This window comes from Pavona decussata, unplaced genomic scaffold (assembly GCF_977016875.1).
Source record: "Pavona decussata unplaced genomic scaffold, jaPavDecu1.1 SCAFFOLD_40, whole genome shotgun sequence".
Taxonomy (NCBI): Eukaryota; Metazoa; Cnidaria; class Anthozoa; order Scleractinia; family Agariciidae; genus Pavona; species Pavona decussata.
Window position 1 is genome coordinate 755,422 of NW_028145462.1, and position 21,298 is coordinate 776,719.

The 21,298-nt window shown below is 41.0% G+C and overlaps 1 protein-coding gene and 2 long non-coding RNA genes across 4 annotated transcripts in view; 2 read left to right on the plus strand and 1 right to left on the minus strand.

Moving 5' to 3' along the window:
• The window catches only part of LOC146483053 (uncharacterized), a 258,284-nt gene that overhangs the window by 96,170 nt on the left and 140,816 nt on the right, over positions 1–21,298 (plus strand). The gene's annotated exons all lie outside the window — the stretch shown is intronic.
• The window catches only part of LOC146483060 (uncharacterized), a 286,304-nt gene that overhangs the window by 48,240 nt on the left and 216,766 nt on the right, over positions 1–21,298 (minus strand). The gene's annotated exons all lie outside the window — the stretch shown is intronic.
• On the plus strand, positions 16,292–20,648 carry LOC146483063 (uncharacterized). The gene is made up of 2 exons (XM_085106288.1): positions 16,292–16,563; positions 16,955–20,648. Exons 1-2 carry the CDS (start codon positions 16,432–16,434, stop codon positions 19,205–19,207), a joined length of 2,385 nt encoding a protein of 794 aa, XP_084962414.1. The 5' UTR covers positions 16,292–16,431; the 3' UTR covers positions 19,208–20,648.

The following is a 21,298-nucleotide window of genomic DNA, read 5'->3' on the forward strand; positions in this document are numbered from 1 at the left end:
CATGTAAATAAAAATCCTCCAGCAATATTTTCATAAGACCGCATTCTCAGAAGGATGCCTAAATTAACTTCAAAAGATCGTTTTAATACGCTAAGCCGTCTTCCTTCCCGAGCGATTTGAAAATGCACCAAATCTCGTCAAAATTTAACGCCGGCTGCGACGCGATCACGGCATTTCACATTATGCCGGAATTCTCGAAAACGAAAAATCTTTGGAAAGTTTTATTGTTATTTTCGGAAATAGTTCTCCAAAGGGATTCTTCTGACAGAATATGAGGAAATCCGAAATTTCAGTTTTGACTGTGTTCTCGATATTCTCAGTCAGTAGCTCTTAAGCAAGATGAGGAAAGTTCTCTTTCTTCTAGACAGACACATTTTTAGAAAGAGTGAGAGAATCAAAGCGTCTATTTAAGGTACAGGAGAGAAGAAAGAGGTATGATGACGTTTTTTGTCTATCTTGCATCCGTAGTGATTTGTAGTCTATTTCGTTACATTTCAAGCACGTTTTTCGCAACATAGATTCGCCGCACGAGTGATCAATTAATTTTTCTTGTGGAATGTATTGTAATCAAGGTTTAATTATAATTTTCTCCTCAGTTTTTACGTAATTCCATCAAGCCATTAAATTTATATATCAAGAAAGAAGGACTGGTCTGTTAGAGTTCTAGTAAATGCTTTTTTTTTTTTTTTTATTTTTTTTTTTATTCATAGCAACGACACATACAAACAATACTACGTTACATGACTATTTGAGTTACACTACTATTACTACATTACATTACATTGCTTGACCTACTTACAGAAATTGTACTTACACTGCTTGTATTCTTTTTAACTAATTACGAAATAAATACACGTGCTACGTCATCCTGCATACGATGCTAACACAACACACACACACATACACACACACGCACCCCACCCACACATACAAGAGATAATAAAAGATTCCCCTTACTCAACTTTCATACCTAAAGTGCTTCACGCATCGTAGTTGCTGAGAGTGGTCCACTTAGCTCTATATTTTTCGTAATTAGAATTTCTAATGGCTATTTGTCTCTCACATTTGATCTTGCTGTCTAGTAAGGCAAGAAAGACCTTTAAATTTGGAGTCTCAGACTGGTTTCTTGCAAGAAAAACATGATATTTAGCAATAAGAAGATAATGGTTTAACGCGTAGAAGGTGGTCGTTTCAGGTTTGTAACCGTACAGGATTTCAGTATTACTAGGACTAATGTTGTCAGAGCGCTTAGCATTCCACCACATCATTAAGTCTTTCCAAAAGATTTTAACGTCGGGGCATTCGCAAAGCATGTGAATAAGCGTTTCGTTCGGAAAGAGGCAGCGTTCACATTCTGGAGAAGCCTTTATATTCATTTTGTAAAGAGAGTGATTAGTGGGTATGATGTTATGAATTAGCTTAAATTGGAAGCTCCTCAGTTTGTTTTCGACTGTGACTTTAAAAGGAAGCTCGTATACTGCCTTTACATTCAACTCTTGTTTTCTAAGATTGATTTCAACGATGAGGGGGAGAAAAGGATCTTTCTGCAAGCATCACACGGACTTTTTTTGTAGAGGAGATGTCAAGGGATGGAACTGGTTCGTTATCTCCATTAGTGAGATTACCTACGATTTCGCTTTTCCAAATTTTAGGGATTGCCAGCATAATCGAGAAAAGTAGAGCGAACGTTATATTTGCATTTGAAGTTTTCGAACGAAAGGAACTGGCCATGGATGTTTAGGAGGTCGCTTATTTTCAAAATGCCTTTATTAGCCCATGATCTATAATAAAACGATTTTCCGTTTATCTTTATAAACCGATTGTTCCAAATGATTTCTTGTTTGTATTCATTTGCGTTACGTGGATCTTTGGAATTGAGCTCTTGCCATACAGCTAAAACGTCTTTATAAAAAACAGAGAGATTTTTGAGGTCGAGTAATTTAAGATCGTAGTTACATTGAAATAAGAGAGTTCCACCGACCTTACCTAAAAGCGAATCGAGGAGGGCACACCAATGGCGGTCATTTGCTAGACAGTAATGATTAACCCACGAAGTCTTGAGCGATTTAACAACGTCAGCAAAATTGAGCATATTAAGACCGCCTTGGCTTATTGGGCCGGTCAGAGTTTTTCTTTTGATTTTATCTGGCTTAAATTTCCAAATAAAAGAGAAGATATTGCTGTTGACTTCTTTTACAAATTCTTTGGGAACATTTAATACGGAACAACTATAAACAAGTTTGGCGAGAGCTAAGCTTTTGACGATGGCAATTCTGCCTAAGATCGTTAAATGTCTACTTGACCAAGTATTTAGAACTTTTTTGAGTTTGGCAAGCCTCTCGTCGAAATTGATTTTATTCCCAACCTGAACATGATAAGGAAAAGCAATTCCAAGCGCAATGACGTATTGCTTCGGCCATGAAATGCCAAAAGGTTCTTCTTTGCCTAATCGACTTTTCAAAGGACCAAGCCAAAAACCCTCGGTTTTAGACTTATTGATTTTCAAGCCGGAAAGGTCACCGAACTGATCGAGAAGAGTTAGTAGGGACACCGCGGATGAATCGTCGCGAATGAAAGCGGTGGTGTCGTCAGCGTACATACTGAGTTTAGTGATCTTATTTCCGTTTTCAAGTCCTTTGATTGATTCATCGATTCTTATTTGGTGGGCGAGTGGCTCCACAGCTAGAACAAAGAGTAAGCCTGAAAGAGGACAACCCTGCCTAACACCCCTTTGGAGAGAAAAAAATTCCGACGAGTAGCCATTATTTACAACACAGCTAGAAATGTTGGTGTAAAACGTTTTGATCCAGTGGAGGAAACTTGGACCGAAATTCATAGTGTTAAGCACTTTAAAGAGAAAGTCCCATTCTAAAGAATCAAAGGCCTTTTCAAAGTCAAGGAAAAGTATCATTCCGTCCTTGTTTTCATATTGTTCAATTATATCCGAAATTAAGCGAATATTTTCACCAATAAATCTACCTTTGATGTACCCAGTTTGATCACCGTCTATCAAGTACGGAAGTACTTTCTCTAAACGTTTCGCAATACATTTGGTTGCTAATTTGTAGTCTGTGTTTAGAAGAGAAATAGGGCGCCTAAGAGTGAATTATTAAATTTCCAGTAGCCTGGGCCTCTTTCTTCTTGTTTGTCTTCAGGCTTGATCGAGATGGTGACAGGGGAGTGATCTGAATCATGATAGGCGGAAATGTCGGTTTTCGAAACGCGGCATAATAAATGCTTCGAGATGAGCCAGAAATCCAGTCTACATTTGATTTTCCCGGAGCTATTTCTCCACGTAAACTGCGTATCATGTGGATGTTGTTCTCGCCAGGGATCGACTAGGTCATAGTTGCAACGGAGTTCGTCGATCGAATGTATTACACTTTTTTTGAATTGAATGTCTTTACCTCCAAATTTATCGGAAGCGGACAGTGGGCAGTTAAAATCTCCACCAATAAGAATTTTGTCACTTTGCAGGCCACGAATAGAATCGGTTATCTTCTGAAAAAATGAAATTTGCTGGTTTTGGTCGTTTGGGGCATAAATATTAACGAGGCACAATTCGTCTTCGTTGACGGTGGTGTTTACAATAATAAATCTGCCGTTTTTATACGCAGTAACATTCGTCACCTCTTTACTGAGCGAGGGACTGAAAAGAATCATAACACCTCTACTGTGTTTTGAGCCGTGCGCAAAGAAAATGTCGCCTCCCCATTCTGCTCGCCAAAAATTTTCCAAGCTAGCATCGCTGTACGTCTCTTGCAGAAAAATTACATCAAATTTTCTAATATGAAGCCACCGGAAAAGTTTTCTTCTTTTGATAGATTTGTTGAGGCCTCTTGCATAAAGAGAAACAGCATTTAAGGTCATATACACACTAGATTTATGAATTTCTTTCTAACGCAATTCATGAACCACAGCTTGCAACGTTCGATAGCGTTTAGCCTTGCGATGGAAATGTTTTGTGCAGATGGTGCGCTGACAACAATTTACAATACTTTGAGTAAGGCGGGTACAAATCACGATGAGTACAGCAAGTGTACTATGGCAACTAACACTTAACATAATAGAAACACTAATTAAACTGCGAAGCAGCTTATTGTATAGAAGGGAATAAGTGCCATTTTTTAAAGGCATGTTGAAAAGAGACAAAACCCTCCTACAAAACTCTCCGCCAAAATTTAAATAATTAATTGATGAAGCGAAAGGGAAGCGAGGGTTTTGAAAGGGAACGTTTGAATAATGTTATGTTACATGTGGGAGAGGGTAGGAAAGAAAAATATTTGATTATAACCTAACGAATATTGTCCAAATCTTCGACTTCATATACTCTATGTACTTGATCGCTTTGGGACTTCCTGACGAAAATTTTGCCGTCAATGGTCCAGGCGCTATGCCAGTTGTTGATCTTTTTAACTTTTCTTACTTTAGCGAACAGTTCACGCCTATAGTTAGTTAAGTTCTCATTAATATAAACAGCTCCTGCATTATGAAAATAGTTGTTTAGACTTCAGGTGCTTTTTGGATTTATAGAGTTCACTTTTGGCTCTGTATGATCTGAATCGTACAATGATTGGTCTTGGACCGCCGTTAGATCTTCTCGTAGCCATTCTATGACAGATGTCGATGTCATTGTTGACAATATGTACATTGAGAACCTTTCCAAGCTTGATGATCTTGTCAGACAGATTTTCTTCTGAAGACTTAGGAATGCCGTGAATTTCGAGATTATGTTTTCTAGTGTATTGTTCTAAATCGTCTATTTGGCATATAGCGATGTCCAGATCGCTTTTAAGACCATCTAGATCGTCGTTTAAGTCGGCAACTTCATCTTCTGCTTTGCGAACTTCTTTCTTGAGCGAGCTCACATCTTGTTTCAGCTTGTTATTCTCCGCCTCTAATTTTTCCAGTTTATCGATGTGGAACTCTAGCGACTTCTGCAGTTCTTCGTGTTGCTTGCGAAAAGCTCTGTTCTCTTTAAGAAGCTCGTCAGTGTTCCGTTGTATGTTGTTCAGTGCGATCCAGATACTCGACAGATCGGCATGCTCGACCATGTGCTCTGTAGTCTTTGCAGTCTTATTTGGAGGAATTTCGGGCGAGCTGCTGCTACTAGGCCTTTCAAACCTCTTCCTTCCAGTGATGGGCGGACTTTCGTCGCATTCGCTTACCTTTTCAGCCATTTATTACGAAGCGGAGAGCTACACAGGACGGACTACTCAAAAACGCTGCCGTCCATCTTGGCTCTCCCCCAGGACTCCCGATGCTTTCTTGTTCTTATCAACATTGGAGTTCAAGCTATCTCGAGCTCCGCCCGCTACACTTACAATGCTAACAGTTGTATTCTATGAGCTAACAGAGCTTATTGATTAGTGTTATGGCGTTGCTAACTAGACAGGAAACATTTTCACATATTACCGCCTGCAAATTAGATTTCGAGTTCATAGTTCAGTGCCTCACAAAAGACTAAAAAGCGGGGTTCTTTCACCTGTCGCAATGTCTAACAACATTTATTTTCAACGAATCAAACGAGAAAGGAAATGATGTGTCAATTGCCAAAACAATGATTGTCAAAGGGTTTATTTATTGCCGCTTCTACCCTCAAACTGTGTCCATGTTGTAGGTTAAAATGAATCCCAGGTTAAAATGATTTCAACCTAGGTTGATTTGTATTTTCCTTTGTTTAAGATGTAAATTACCCAACTTTAACAAAGGAAAATACAAATCAACCTCGGTTGAAATCATTTTAACCTGGATTCATTTTAACCTACAACATCCATACCGTATCGCACTGTTAAAGCTTTTCTTTTGAATATGCTTAACAAGTCATGAAAGGTGTTAGCCATCAGTGATCGTGACTTGACATGATCGTTCAATTCAATCGTTTTTTACAACAGTTGTCACTTACATAACTGTAAGTGTTAACCGCAACGTTTCGACCGTTAAACTGCTGGTCTTAATTCACTGATAAGGTGGTTGTGTCGACTAGCTGTCAGTATCAATATAAGTAGTAACACCATGTTTGACATCCTTGCTCTGGATGTTAGTGATTGGAGGATTTCGATTCTCGTTGTTCGGACCGCTACATAAAGCGTCGCTATCAGACATTAACAACAAGGTTAGCCTGAGTAAACAGACCTCGTTGTGCGGTGCCGCCACTGCTTTGACGTCTGTTTATTCAAACTACAGCCATGTGAAACAATCGTGAGACAAACGATCAATTTGAGCTATCATGCTTGTCATTTCGTAAGGGCGGTGGAGAAGAGCAAAGTATGCATGCGTATTTAGTAAGCGATTTTTCTGTAACTCCCTTTCAAGAGTCCTGATCATAACAGCAACTCAGTTTATTGAGTGGAAATTCGCTTTCATTCATTTTACTTTTAAGATAGCTGTCCATAGCGTTACGTGGTGGCACAAGGTACTATGCATCTCATTATCGTCAATATGTAATCAAAGATCCTTAAATCCAGACTCAACGACACCGTTTGTTGTGAGCACATGCACCGTTAGGTCCTTAAATTAAACAATACGGTTTCATAAAACGTTTAGAGAAATGATTGCCGTTTTCAGAAGAAAAGTTAATCATCTGTTTTATCAACAGTTTAAATACAAAACTGATCGCTTCTTAAAATTGGCCGCCGCATTAAAAAAAAAACAAAAAAAAACTGGCTGATACGAATTATAACGTGATGGATCTGTTTTCGCGCAAGATTTTTTCCAACTCGCGCGCCAGCTTCTCGCCGACTCCTGAGACAAAAGAAAAGTAAAACTCCTTGGAGCTAGCTGTCTTAGAAACCACCGTAGTCTTTTTATTTTCACCGCTAGTTCCGTTTAGCTTTTTTTTGTTTAATTAAAAACTGAATAAAATAAAATGACGCCAACGCATTATTATAAATCCATTAGTGACCAACATTTTAAAGTCTCCTGACCCGTAACAAAGTATTGCATCCAACTGATGAATTGTCCTTGTTCTTCAACATGAGTGAAATTTATTTGACTGCTTATTATCTGTCTTGTGCATATCTTTGGTCTGTTGGTGGCTCCTTTCATAAAGAACATGTACAGCTCTGTAACGTTTTGACGCATCTATAGGTTTGGTATAGCTCCAGATAAACTATTCAACATGCATTGCGCAAATATTGTGCTGCGCTCTTGGCCTAAAATTAGAAAAATGTAAAGACAAAACAAGCAAAGTAAGTTGCTACAAAAACGCCAACATTTCTTAAGTTAAATTTCGACATCCTATGGAGACTAAATGAATATCTACTAATAACATGAAAGTTACCAGTCAATTTTAATTGAACGTATTTGTTCAACACCTTCCATGATTTCTGAGAAACATTATTGGATTCTTTAACAAAATATTTGCCGCCGGCAAAAAGCAATAGTATTCTGTGGGGGGGGGGGGGGGGGGGAGAGGGGGGTCGGAACTTCCCGCCTCCCGTACCTTTGTCTCCCGCCTCCCGCCCTTTTTCGCGTTTCTCCCGTCCCCGAGTAAATTAGAAGGCTTTAAAACCCGTATTAGTCATAAAGCTGTACCAAGACGTACCATTCTCAGGTCTTTCATTATTCATTTTTTTACTATATATATTTTGAATAACGTTAACATTATTGATAGGTTTTGTACTCTGAGTTAATGAAGTTTTGACTAACATAAAGACTTTTGTTCTTGAGCCATCGTAGCTTGATCAGAAATAAAATACAAGCAGCGGTGATAAACATAATAAACTTGCGCATTTTATGTAACCTTACGTTTCATATGCTAGGTCAAGCTAAAATGCGCAAGTTTATTATATTTATCACTGCTGTTTGTATTTAATTTTTGACTAACATGTTCGTCTTGTTTGACGGTTTATCCATTCTTTTAGTGACAACAGTCTTAGTCCATCGTGTAGTGTAATAGTTGTTGCATTTCTTAATTATTCATTTGGTGAGATCATGTAATTCAAATGGGGAAGTAGGACATGGCGAGCTGGCAGCCAAACGCCCCAGTTTAGAGTTCGGTATGTCTGCCTAATTCTCGAAGCCTTATTGCGGATCCATCGCGTTTACTTAATTATAATAATTATGATCTTGATATCTTTCTTGATATCCTTACTCCCTAAAACTGCGTGAAAAAATTGCTTTTAGTTCGGGAAAAAGTAAAATGAAACTTTAGGACCTACTTTCAATCCAAGGTTTAAATCTCTGGGTTACTGGTGGTGAATTCTAAGCTCGCTGCTACTGTTCTAAGGAAAGAATTACTGCATTAAATGCAAAAAGCGTCCGAAATTAGACCGAACAAACTGTTCATCAAAAAGAAGTCTTCATCAATGTGCAGAGGAGGCTGCACTGATCTCCTTCTACTCCTAATCCTACTCCTCTTTTCTATAAAGCCGCTCCTGATTGCTTCCCATGCTATTTGGCTGCCTATTGTAATAGGAATCGATTTTGCCTTGTCCAAAACGAAAAACGGTGTCATTAAACGAGTCACTCCGCTGTCTCCACGTGCTCATTGAAACAGCATTCCGTCCGCAAATTCCCATACACCATGCAGCAAAATCTTTAGTACAGTCCGATTGACGGTCAATGGGAGCTAACTCCCAAGAAGGTCGTCCATGCCCCAGATTTCTTACTACCGCACTGAAAAATACTAAGAACTACTAAAATGGTCTTTGATGACATTGAATCTCTGATATTAAATTTACAAGACGCGTACTTGCTTGCCTTGCTCACCTCTTTTGAGACTTCTAAAAACTTGCGCACACTCACACATGTGTACACATACCACGCTTGACATTTCATGAGCTATGACGTAACACCATGAAAGGGTTTACAATTTCACCGGAGGTAACCCTGTTTATCGCCTGAGCACGAATTTTTGTGTGCCCTTGGATATAAAATATTGTGTAAAGCCTCGGAGGACGCTAAATGGAAGACAAATAACATTGTACAACATTGTTGAGTTCTTTTTTTGATAGTATTCTAACGCATTAACAAGTAAAGAAATTCCCCGTTTTGTATTGCTCTCCCGCTTCCCGTCCTCTTAGAACTCCCGCCTCCCGCCCTTTCCTCTCCCGTCTCCCGTACCCCTCCCGCCCCCTATTCTCCCGGGCTCCCGCCCCCCTGTCCCCCCCCACTATTCTGGGAAGGATGATTTAGGCCGGAATTTCGAGGGGGAATCTCATTAACATGAGGGGGAAAGAAATTAACGACGATGACGTCATCGCCGATTGTGTTGATCTCACGAATAAAATGAGGTGGATTCTCATGAACGTGGCATTTATTATAGTAAATAAATAGAATAAATAGGTATACTTAGCGCTCACAGATAGTTAGTATTTACATGAAAAGGACGTAATAGTAATAATAGCTAGAGTTTGGTTATAACTTTCGAAACGTACACGCGCGCGCATGGCCTTGTTGACGTCTAGCGTGCCCTAGCGTGCAAAACCATATGCATATTCTTACGAAAAATTATTATTTCTTTCCATAATTCTTGTTATTTTTAGATCTTACTCGAGCGGGTGTAAAAAGAGAGCGAACCGCGAAACATTCTATCCGTTTTTACAAAATCACTTGAAGGCCTTTCATCCTGATGATGCAATTATTCTGGTTTTAGATAATGATGTCGGCATTACCGTTGAGAGCGCACTGTAATAAACAAAGAAAACTAAACACTGTTTTAATTGCTTAATCCCCCACAAAGCTCAACCTGAAACGAAACGTTTTAGTCATTAGGCGGGAAAGGTGCTTAGTAAATTGAGGCGAGCCCGGAAACACACACGAAAACTATTTTTTCATTACTTCCGAGTTTTCGGGAAAATATAGAAAACATCGAATAGAACCATGACAAGACAATATTTCACCTTCACCTTAAGTGCCGTTATCCAAAACCAATTAATTACACCTTACATAAACAGTGTTTTGTATTAATCTCCCCATATTAAGTTCTGAGAAGACTTCCGAATGCAAATTCTTTAGCTAAGAAATTGTAGATCCTGGAACTTGTGACTGGCCAAACGGCTTTCGCCTTCCGTGGAGCAAAAATCTACAATAATTTATCGAGGCATATCAGAGACACGGGAAAACTTAGCGTGTTTTAAAAAGCGACTTTTTAAGAATTTTTTTAATTCTTTGGTTTTTTATTACCGTATTTTTTCCTTTCTCTCTATATTTTCATCCAAATGTAAATAGTTTTCAATATTATTAGTATTATTATTTTAATCAGTTCATGTATGGCGGCAGAGCCCCTAAAGGGGAGCTATACAATAAAGTTTGTTATATGTATTTTATGATAATTAATTAATAAAAAAAACCCTGTAAAACCGGTGATTCCGACCATGACTGCCATAAGATAAAAATAAAACATGACATCATTGATAAACCTGTCAAACCAGTTCATAACCTGTTGGTAAGACTAAAATAAAAGATGACATCATCCTATAATAAATGCCACGTTTATGAGAATCCACCTCATTACTTAGGCCTCCCACAGGGAGACCAAGTTGAAAATTGCCCTTCGTTGTTTTCTTTTTTTTCCTCATTCAGTCACAGGCCGTAAAACGCATGCGCAGGTAATCTTGTCGCTGCATGGGTTTGCAAGGGTCGGACATTTATTTAGTCGCCGATTTTCGCGTTTTCCGAAGGAAAACACAACTTTTCGAAGTGGTACATCGAAAGAAGAACTACTAAGGAATACTCAACAGTTTCGATAGCGGAAATCCGAGAAATAACGGCGAAGAAACTGTGCTTCGAATACAAATTGTTGTTTTGTCCAGGCGACGAGTTACCGGAGCGCGGTCATCTCAAATCCTTATTGAGGCCACGGACTTTCTACGAGATTTTTGAGTACTTCTGGGAATTCATCGAAAAATTACAGGTTTGATCGTAAATTTGTACTGAAATACTATTCTAATTGACCGATTCTTTATATTCTGAACAATTTTTGCGAAAATTTGAAAAACGTGCCACGCACGGGTTGATAAATTCGCTTCGAAATAAACTGGTAGTTCTTCAAATCGCTCTCGCGTCTCTCGTTCGGCATTTAGAATAATAAGCGTTTCTTTCTTAGGCGTGAACAAAGACTTTTCTGAATAAATTTTTTCTTTAGGAAACCATTCTGTCTGTTTTTCTCTCTAATTTAATTGACAAAACGTGACAACTGCGTAATCTTACGTAAACAAACACATGCACTCGAGACGGATCAAATTTTGCCTATGTGACGCGGGACAAATTTCATCGATTAATGGGTTAAAGATACTGACAAAGAGAAATTCCCACGAAACACCAATTTCAATCAGAATTCCCTTTTTTCAAAAAACAAAAACTTTTGCAAAGGGGGGGGGGGGGGGGGGGAGGATGAAGCCAACACAAGATATCCCTGCCCGCTTTGCTGAATCCTGTTGGCCAGATAGATGCAAATTTAGACCAGGAATATATGTTGTAGGTTAAAGTGAATCCCAGGTTAAAATGATTTCAACCTAGGTTGATTTGTATTTTCCTTTGTTTCAGATGTAAATTACCCAACCCTAAACAAAGGAAAATGCAAATCAACCTAGGTTGAAATCATTTTAACCTGGCATTCATTTTAACCTTCAACATATACATTGCTTACAATATACTTGCTTGTACTATGCTTGAGCTGTAAAACAATCGACAAATGACAGCTGAGATTTTATCATGTCAACTTCTGGCGTTTACAGCTGGATATGCCAGGAAAGAAGCCCAAGTTCACGCACATATGCGTCTTGTTTTATTCATGAGATCAAGACAAGGTAAGAAAAGGAAGGGCATGAGTTCTACTACAACTTCCTTGTACAAGATCCGTTAATTGTAACGGTTAAAATATTATCCATTAAAATACGACATCTTGCTAGAATGTGTCCTAGCGTGGTATTCAGTTCGTTAAGGTGGGGGTACACCTGAATGATAAGAGAAGCAGAGACCGATACAACGTAGAATTACGGTTTAAAGGTTACTATATTTCGGCTGGCCAAACCAGCCTTCTTCAGGTATAATGAAAATTTACATTGGGACACACGCTTATATAGCTGACAAATATTTGCGCAATAGCGGAACTACGTAAAACTAAATTGATTGACAGTAAATATGAAGCAAATGAAATAATAGTAACAAAAAATAAAAAATAATAAAAGGAAAAAGCTAGTACATTTGTTCGCGAATATTAAGGCCATGCGGAGTGAGTGTTCTGCCTTTTGAGATTAAAAAGGCTTCCCTGGCCTTACGGATTGAGTCTCGGTTAGAGTAGACTTTTTCTATGGGGATTAATTGCATGTCGTTAGCGGTGTGGTTAGGAGCGGTGAGGAAGTGTTCTGCGGCTGTGGTGGGTTTAGATTTAGTGTAAGGGTTATCTATGGTGCGGCGGTGTTCATTAAAGCGGTCTTTTAAGCGTCGTTTAGTCACTCCTATGTATTGTAAATTACAGCGGTTACATTGGATCATGTAGATTAGATTTTTAGTTTCACAGGTCAGGTTAGATTTGATAGGGCGCGTTTCACCAGTGGAAAAGAAGGTGTAGTTAGTGAGACCATCGGAAATGTATGGGCAAGTGGCGCAATTTTTACCGCAACGATAGGAGCCGGAAGGGAGTTGTGGGTGGGGATTAGTCGAGTTAGAAGAAAGTTTAGCCGAAACCAGTAAGTCACGTAGGTTAGGAGATCGTCTGAAAGCCACAACAGGCAAATTTGGAAAAACCTTTTTGCAGCGGTCAGACGAGTGCAGTAAATGATGATGTTTTTTTATGATGTTGGAGATGTGAGGAAGCGATGGGTTAAAAGTCGTAATAAAAGGTACACGCGTAGGTTTGTTCATGTCTTTACACCTGAAAGCCGTTTTCACGCCGCTTAAAATCGGTCAAATGGAAATATCTTGTTCGCATTTCTTAGCAATACAAAAACCTTCCATTCATTACACAAATCAATGATTTGGGGTGTTTTATGAATTTTTGGGTGATTTTTTTTAGGTATATTTGGAAGGAAATAATTTTTCTTGAAGGATTGGTAAAATTAAAAGAAAAAAGAAATGTTGAAGATTTAGTGAGGTTTTTAAAATTAGAATTTGTAGTTAATAACTAATAGACGGATACCAAGTTTGTCTACTAGCAACCTGGGGTGCTCTTGCGTGAGTATCAACTGTCTGTTAGTGTTCCAAAAATCATTTTTTTCTTCTATCCATTCTTAAAACCTCTTCAAATTTCACTCAAATTCAGGTAGAGCCCCACCTAAACAACACGTCTGTGAAGGACTTATCCATAAAAGGGGCACTGGTTCTTTCATCGCTTTCATTACGTGTTCTGTTCAGAAAATCCTCGAATGACACAGGCACCCTTGCCCACACTGATCGCTTCCTCTCTTTCTCTGGAAAATATACATCTGTTTGCAATAAAAGATGCAATGGTCTTCGTTTAAAGGACAACGCCCTTCTCGATGGACTGAAAATCGCAGATGAATCTCGATGAGAACTCATCAAAAATCACCGTTTAGTTTTAAACACAATCTGAAAGGGCTTTAATAAGGCCCAGTTCACACTTAGACGTTTAAAACGTTTCTAACCAAATTTTCAGTTCTGTGTTTAGGCCTTCCATCCGTCGCGTAGCGATGAAAATGGAAAGGCATCCTTAAGTCACATGTTTGAAAAAAAAAAAAAAACAATAATAAATAAAATAACGGTATGCCAATTAAGTGATTGTTTCTAGTGAAATGTTATCGATCTTGACAGGCATTTAATATAAATATGTGAATTTCAGCGTTTTTCAAAAGATCATCACTTGTTTCATGCACGTTTGCCCACCATCAAATTTGAGTCAACGTACATGGGGCTCATTTCCACTCTCTTGTTGAGATTTATGATGGCTACATTCAGAACGGCAACCGTTAAAAAATAATACGAGCAGTGCGAATTAACAACCACTTTGTAAAATCCCGCTAGGCCAGGTAAACATGAGTGGACGAGAAAACCGGTTAAACCAGTATTCATATTTGTACCTAGGCCATATGAATGTACTGAAAAACTGTCATACCCAGCCTTCTATCTTGTTAATGCCCAAATGTAGGCCGTCTGAGATCTGGGTACTACTTAGGTGTTGAGCAAACAGAGTAAACAATCAATGCTTGGAAAGTTTCTTTTATTTTCTTTCTTTTATTTAAATGTAAATATACTCGTCATGTATGTCGAGAGACAAGGTGCATTTTTAGACACCCTTGTAGTTAAATATATATTTTTTACTTTTAATCTTTGAATTGAACATATTTACAGTTCCTTGCATACGTTCGTTGTTTACATGTAATTATTTACAGTAAAGAGATGAAATTGTTTCCATATTTTACACCCCATATGAAAACAGTATATATTTTTTTCTTTCGCAACTGAACTTTGTTTCGAAATGGTACAGAAACTGTACTGTAACAAAGGACTATTAAATATTTCCTCCAATTTCACATGTTTATCTTTGGGGCAGGCCTCTGGGGAGTTTTTTTTTAGTTCATACAATTACTTGAGGCGACAAAGTTTCGGCACGCCCCTCGAACACGAGACAGTGAGAAGCTGTTACAGTCTCTGCATACATTAAAGTGACGCATATAAGATCAACACGTGTGAATAAATTATCACTTTGGCTCAACTGCAGCGCGGTTCGGTTGTGCTCCAGTTCGTGTCGCTCGAATAGTTGGAATCTCCTTGCCTCGTGTTATTGCTTTACTTGGATGGCGAATGTACAATACCCCGGCCCGGTTCGTGGTCGTCTGAGACCTATACAAGTGGATGAATTGCAAGCGGGCGCGGAACAAGCGGCCCAAGATGGTCAAGTGCCTCGTGCAGACGTAGAAGTTTTGCCGGCGCCACTTCAACCTCCTCAACCGGCTGAAAACCAGGGCGCTCAACTTGTTGTGGGCCAGGCTATCTTACCTGCTCAAGCCCAACAGTTTCCACCGGCGCAAGTTCCAGCCCAACAAATTCCGCCGGCGCAAGTTCCAGCCCAACAGATCTGCCGGCGCAAGTTCCAGCCCAACAAATTCCGCCGGCGCAAGTTCCAGTGGCTCCACAAGAAGCTATGCACGTGGAACCAACTCAAGGAGAGCTTGAGGTAAATGCGTTTCGTTTACATGTATTTAGTTTCGTGTTGTATGGGGTTTTTCATTATTTTTCGGGGTTTTTTCCCCGCTCAGTTTGTCCGCGCTTGCCGGTTAGTTGGTTGTGAACAGCTCTAGTGTATTAAATTTGGACCTTGGCGGGTTTGGAGTTATTTGTAATGGAGTGAATGCTTCATTAGCGGCTTTCGCGGATTGTGTTTTTCTCTCAACTGTTGTCGAGAATTTATATGCAACACTCAGATGGGGCGGGAACTTACCGTTCACTTGTGCGTGTCTTTACTGTATAGAGGTGAAATGTTGTAACTCAGGATAACGCGAATGAGCTATGGGGTGAGAGTTCACCAAAAAACAAAAAAAAAAAAAAAAAAGAAAGAGCAATGGGGCGACAGTTCGCCATGAGAAATAGAAAGTGATGGGGCGTGAGTTCGCCATGAAAATAGAAAAGAGAAGTGATGGGGCGAGAGTTCGCCATGAAAATAGAAAAGAGAAGTGATGGGGCGAGAGTTCGCCGTGAGAAATAGGAAAAAGTGATGGGGCGAGAGTTCGCTATGAGAAATAGAACAAAGTGATGGGGCGAGAGTTCGCCATGAGTAAAGAAAAGGAAAGTGATGAGGTGAGAATTCACTTTGAAAAATAAAAAAGGAGAAAGAAATGTATGAGAATTCTCCATGAAAATAAAAAGGGAAAGAAATGGGCGAGAGCTCGCCTTAGGACAGATGGGGGTGTTCCCCATACAATAAATAAATAAAAATGAAATCGGAAAATAAAAAAAAAAAGAAATAAATAAAAATGGAAAATGGAAAAGGGAAATTCGAGTCTTTCGGCAATGCAGTGGAAGTTTTCGATAATGCAATGAAAATCTGTGTTTTTTCTCTAATGCAATGGGGCGAGAGTTCGCTAAAACAAAAGAAACTTCGTGAGTTGATGTTCGTATAATCTGACTCTTCCCTTTATCTGCTCTCCTAGACTCTAAAGAAAAAGTTTGGTGATTTACAAAAGTCCCTTGAGGAGTTGACGAAACTCTCTGTGGCCTCTGTGATAAGGAAGATGCTCGATTATGCGGCACGGCCGCTTTCAGAGTTTAACAAGTACGAGGCGATTGACATTCTGGAGACCCTTCAGAATACCTCCAGGGATAATCAGGATGTCAAACGCGATTTCTACCGCCTTGTGTACCAGACAGCCAGGGCAAAGGTGGACCTCCCAAAGGAACATTTTCGCGCTTTGGTTCTGCGCCTCCTCGGGGACAAAGACCATACGAAAGTGTACGAGGCGGTTGCGAAGGTGGATAAAGCGATGACTGGGAGAAGCCCGTCGTCTGAATCTTCTTACCGTGAACGTGGTGATGCCCCATATAGAGGTCGTGGCTGGAGAAGTGGCGCTCCCGTCCAATGTTATTTTTGTGGAAAGTATGGCCACATTATGGCAAGGTGTTATGCAAGGAGGGGTGCACAGCAGAGGCCCTCAGCAACCCGAGGTCGTGCTAGAGATAACAAGTTCTAATAGGTGTACTAAACCACTGAAGCGCATGAAAGGGAAACAAGTTGTAATAACAGTGATCATCATGTTAATAACAAGTTCAATGAGTGCAATAAACATTTGAAACTTGCCCGGTTTTTTCGATTTGATGCGATTCTTAAGTGGTATTCGGTTAGTATCGCCTTTACAAGGGTAGGTGGAGGGATCAGTAACACCTGCCTGTAACATTTATTTGTCTTTCCCTTCTGTTCTCGCGTACTGTAGTCACAGAAAGTTGAGAGTTTTGAAAACTGGGTATCTCAAAACCCTCCCGGTCATACTGGGTCAAGACTGTCCTCTCTCTGCTGGCTTGTACGGGGTTCTTTTAAAAAATCCTTTTTTCCCCTTAGGCAACATTCTGGTCATGGGAAAAAGATGACAACTTTGATAACTTTATCAACAACGTTGGTGATCGCGCAGGTGCGATACAGTGGATAGACGTAAGGGGGAACCCCGTATCGGTCAGCGGTGAGGGGACAGAAAATGACCAGTTGATGCAGAAAACTCGCCTAGTTGAGAATGGAGAAATTATCGGCCATGTCGAAGAGTTGCTATTTCGGGATCCTGATACTTTTGTGGCGGGGAAACTTCACAAACGCATAACCCAGTGGGCAGAAATCGCGAAACTTGCTCCTTCATCACACCAGGAGGAGGGATTGTCTTGGATTGGGAATAAGGTGTCAATATTCCCATATTTCAAACACTTTAAGGGAACGTTCAAGGGGGAACATTACGATTCCGACCGGCCACCCCACAGATTGTTTAAAAATAATGTATCCTGTAAACAGTTTGGGGAGTTTGTCAGGACGACACTTTTAAGTCGTCTAAAAATTGGTGCGATCTCTTTAGTGGGTAAGGTTGGCCAAGTAACCCCGCCTCAAATTGTACTACCGTTGACGGTTGAGCCATCAAAGCCGAGACTGTGTCATAATGCGCGGTACCTAAACTTGTGGATGCTAGAGAAGCCTTTCACCCTGGATAGGGTGACAGATTTGCCTCGGTATGTTTTCAAGGACTCTTATCAGACCGTCCTTGACGACAAATCTGGATACGACCACCTTTTGCTGTCGGAAGAAAGTCGTACATATTTCGGAATCCAGTGGGGTGGTTGGTACTTTACATATAACTCCCTACCGTTTGGCTGGAAGATCTCCCCTTATGTGTATCATTCGACGGGCCTTATGGCGTCTAATTTTCTGCGCTCGTTGGGGATCCCATGTCTCCTATATATTGATGATAGGCATAATGGTCAACTCCAGGTGCTACTTAACAAAGGGAAATATGGTACCCTACACTCTGCGGATGAGCGTAATTTGGCGGCGGCCAAATCAGCAGTATTTCTTCTGGCGTTTTATTTGGTACGTTTGGGATATTTTCTGGGCCTAACGAAGTCAATCTTAACCCCCCAAAAGATGGTCCCTTATCTTGGCTTTCTCGCGGACTCCAGTAGGGAAGTTTTCCACCTGATCCCGGACAAAAAGCGCAAGTTCCTAGAGCTGATCCGAGAGACATTAGGCTCGAGTTATGTTTCGGTCAAGACACTTCAACGTTTGGTCGGCAAGTGCGTCTCCTTTTCCCTGGCTGTTCCAGCAGCGCGTCTGTTTACTAGAGAGATGTCGGCAGCAATCTCAAGGGGTATGCGCACAATGAAACCAATTGCGATCCGGGGTGCACTGCGCGATGAGATCGCCCATTGGTTATTTCTAGAAGGGTGGGATGACCCTCTACCTTGGCGCGAAGAGAAACACCGTCAGATTTACATAGCAACGGATGCCTCCCATACCGGATGGGGTGGGGTCATCTCTACGCCTGTGAAGCAGGAGGCATCTGATTATTGGTCAAAGGATGAGATGATGCTGGATATCGCGACAAGGGAAGCCATGGCAGTGGATAAGGTCTTACAAGCCTTTAAACATCCTGTCAAAGATTGTCGCGTCGATGTCATGATTGACAACCAGGCAGTCATGCATGCGTGGACTAATCAAGGAGGCAAAAGTCATGATTTGAACGAGGCTATCAAGGCATTATTTTTTACCACTGTGGACCTGAATCTATTATTACGCATGTTGTACGTCCCGTCACGGGAAAACCCGGCGGATCCCCCTTCTCGCAGGCTATCTTCTTTGGACTACACACTAACACCGGAGACCTGGAGTGAGGTACAACGGGTCTTTGGCGGTCTGAATGACCACTCCTGTGATTTGATGGCCCTAGATTCAAATGCTATGACTGACAAACAAGGGAATCATCTTCCCCATTTTACGCCGTGGCCCTCGCCAGGCTCGATTGGGGTGAATCTGTTTGCACAAGATTTGATAAAGTTCTCTTCTGTTATGCAGCGTCCATATGTTTTCCCGCCAAATGTCTTAGTCGGCCCAGTCTTGCGTTTTCTCCAGTCTTACCGACAGCCATGCACGCTTGTGGTTTTGGATACATACCCAAGGAAGTATTGGTGGCCGTTTTTACAACGTATCTCCAGAAAAACGCAAAAGATGGCAGATCTAGGTGATTCGCATGCTTTGTTAATCCCTACGAAGGAAGGTTGGAACAATGAAGTCAAGATCCCAGGGGAACTGTGGGCTTTTCAGATAGCTTTTGAGTAGAACTCATAGCAGTGACATTGCTTTAGAATTGCTTGTAAATATTTAACTGGACTGGGGAAGCCCCGACATGTGGGGGGATCCCTCGTTAGAGTCATAAGCTGTTTTTTTCTTTTTCTTCTTTGTCTTGGATAAATCCAATGTAATAACTATAACATGTAGGAAATAAAACGTTCCTTTCATAGACTACAAACGTCTCGCCTTTCTTTCCCCTTAGGAACTTCCTGTTGTTGCTAAGTTGTTTACGCTATCCGTCAGATGCCCGACTTGTTCCCATGCAAATGACCAGGATTTTAGATTCTGTCAAAGGTGTGGCTATAATCGGAAAGTCTTGACAAAAGCAAATGTCAAAAAAGTTAACGTCGATTTGGAGTGCATTGATCAACGTTTACGGCAGCTAATGGACTTTGACCGTGCTACTAGCTATGCTAAACAGAAAGACTCGTTACAAAAAGAGTTTGAAAGCTTTCTGGCCTCACTTCCGGGACATGTCACTTTGGCCACTGTGACCCCGCGTGATGTTTGTCGTTTCCTTATTTTTAAGGATAAGGATGGGAAAACGTAGATTCACCGCAATGGTTGCGACCATATCGGCAAAAAGGGACGATTTTCGTGTGGATGCGCAATACGTTTATCTTACAAAACGATTGACTCTTATATCGGTAAGTTACGGGCCATTCTTCACTCTATTGGACGAGATGGCGAGTGGGACAAGCGCTTAGGCCTTGGTAACCCGGCGTCTGACAAATCCGTGAAAGATTTCCTGAGGCTGGTAACCGCGGAACAACTGCAGGCCCGTATAACACCGAAACAGGCTGCGCCGTTCTTTGTTGACAAATTAACACAATTATGTTTGCACTTAGAAAGAAAACTGCAAGGGTCTGACAAGGCGATTGACAGGTTCATCATAGCCCGCGACCAAGCATATTTTAAGCTGGCCTTCTTTAGTGGAGATCGGCCAGGGGATTTGGGACAGATTAAGGTTCCTGAAATCCTTCGTTTCCCCAATGATGACGGGCTCCTCTTTAACCACATTTGGGGGAAGACGTTGAGGGATGGGGATGAAAATGTGTTTGGGGTTAGAAGAGATGCGCAAGCGGAAATCTGCCCTATTCGAGGCATTGAGTGCTACATGGAAGTGACTCGTGATATGAGGGTAGATTTAACGTGTGGCTACCTTTTCCGCCCAGTTACACCAGATTTGGGTATAAAAGACGCCCCTTTTTCCTCCTCCGCAGCCGAATCACGATTAAAGAGCTATCTTAAAGAAATGAGTGCGGATAACGGTGAGACGCTCCACGGTTTCCGGTCAGGCTGTGCAATTACCCTGGCCCTTACCGGTGCGGACCTGGCTGAAATCATGGATCACGTGGGATGGTCAAGGCGCCACACGGCGTTGTACTACATGCAACTAGCGAAAGTTTTAAATCCAGCAGGGGCCTCGGCAAGGGCTCCGAGCCATCTGCCTCCTGGCAAGACATTAATGAGCTAAAACGTTTTGTGTGTGCCTTCCCCGCAACCAATCAGGGGAAAAGAACCTACGCAGAAGAGTGCCTGTGAGGTACGATGAAAATCTACCTCCCAGAGTTAGGGAATTGGATCGGGGTTTAGTTTTGGGGAGTTATGATTTGGTTCAGGAAGAGGGATGAGTCTCTTTGACGGTCCAACGTTGGTCTCCTTAGGTGGCTGTTTAGTATTGGGGAGGAGCCCATCGTTGACCGGGTAGATAGAAACAGACTTAGTGACATTAAGTAACAGGAGCCAAATTTATCCCCAATCTTATTGCGGTACGACAATGGATGCAGTGTTGGATAGTTTACTATTCACTCTGCATACATTAAAGTGACGCATATAAGATCAACACGTGTGAATAAATTATCACTTTGGCTCAACTGCAGCACGGGGAGGGATCGTGCGGGTACGGGGCGACGAGGTGCTTACGGGCAAGCCCTGGGAACTAATGCTAGACTAGTTATCTTTCCCTCCCTCCCACCCTTACTTTTCTTTTTCCCACACTGTGACCGTTGTCGCGTCGCCAAATTTATCCCCAATCTTATTGCGGTACGACAATGGTGCAGTGTTGGATAGTTTACT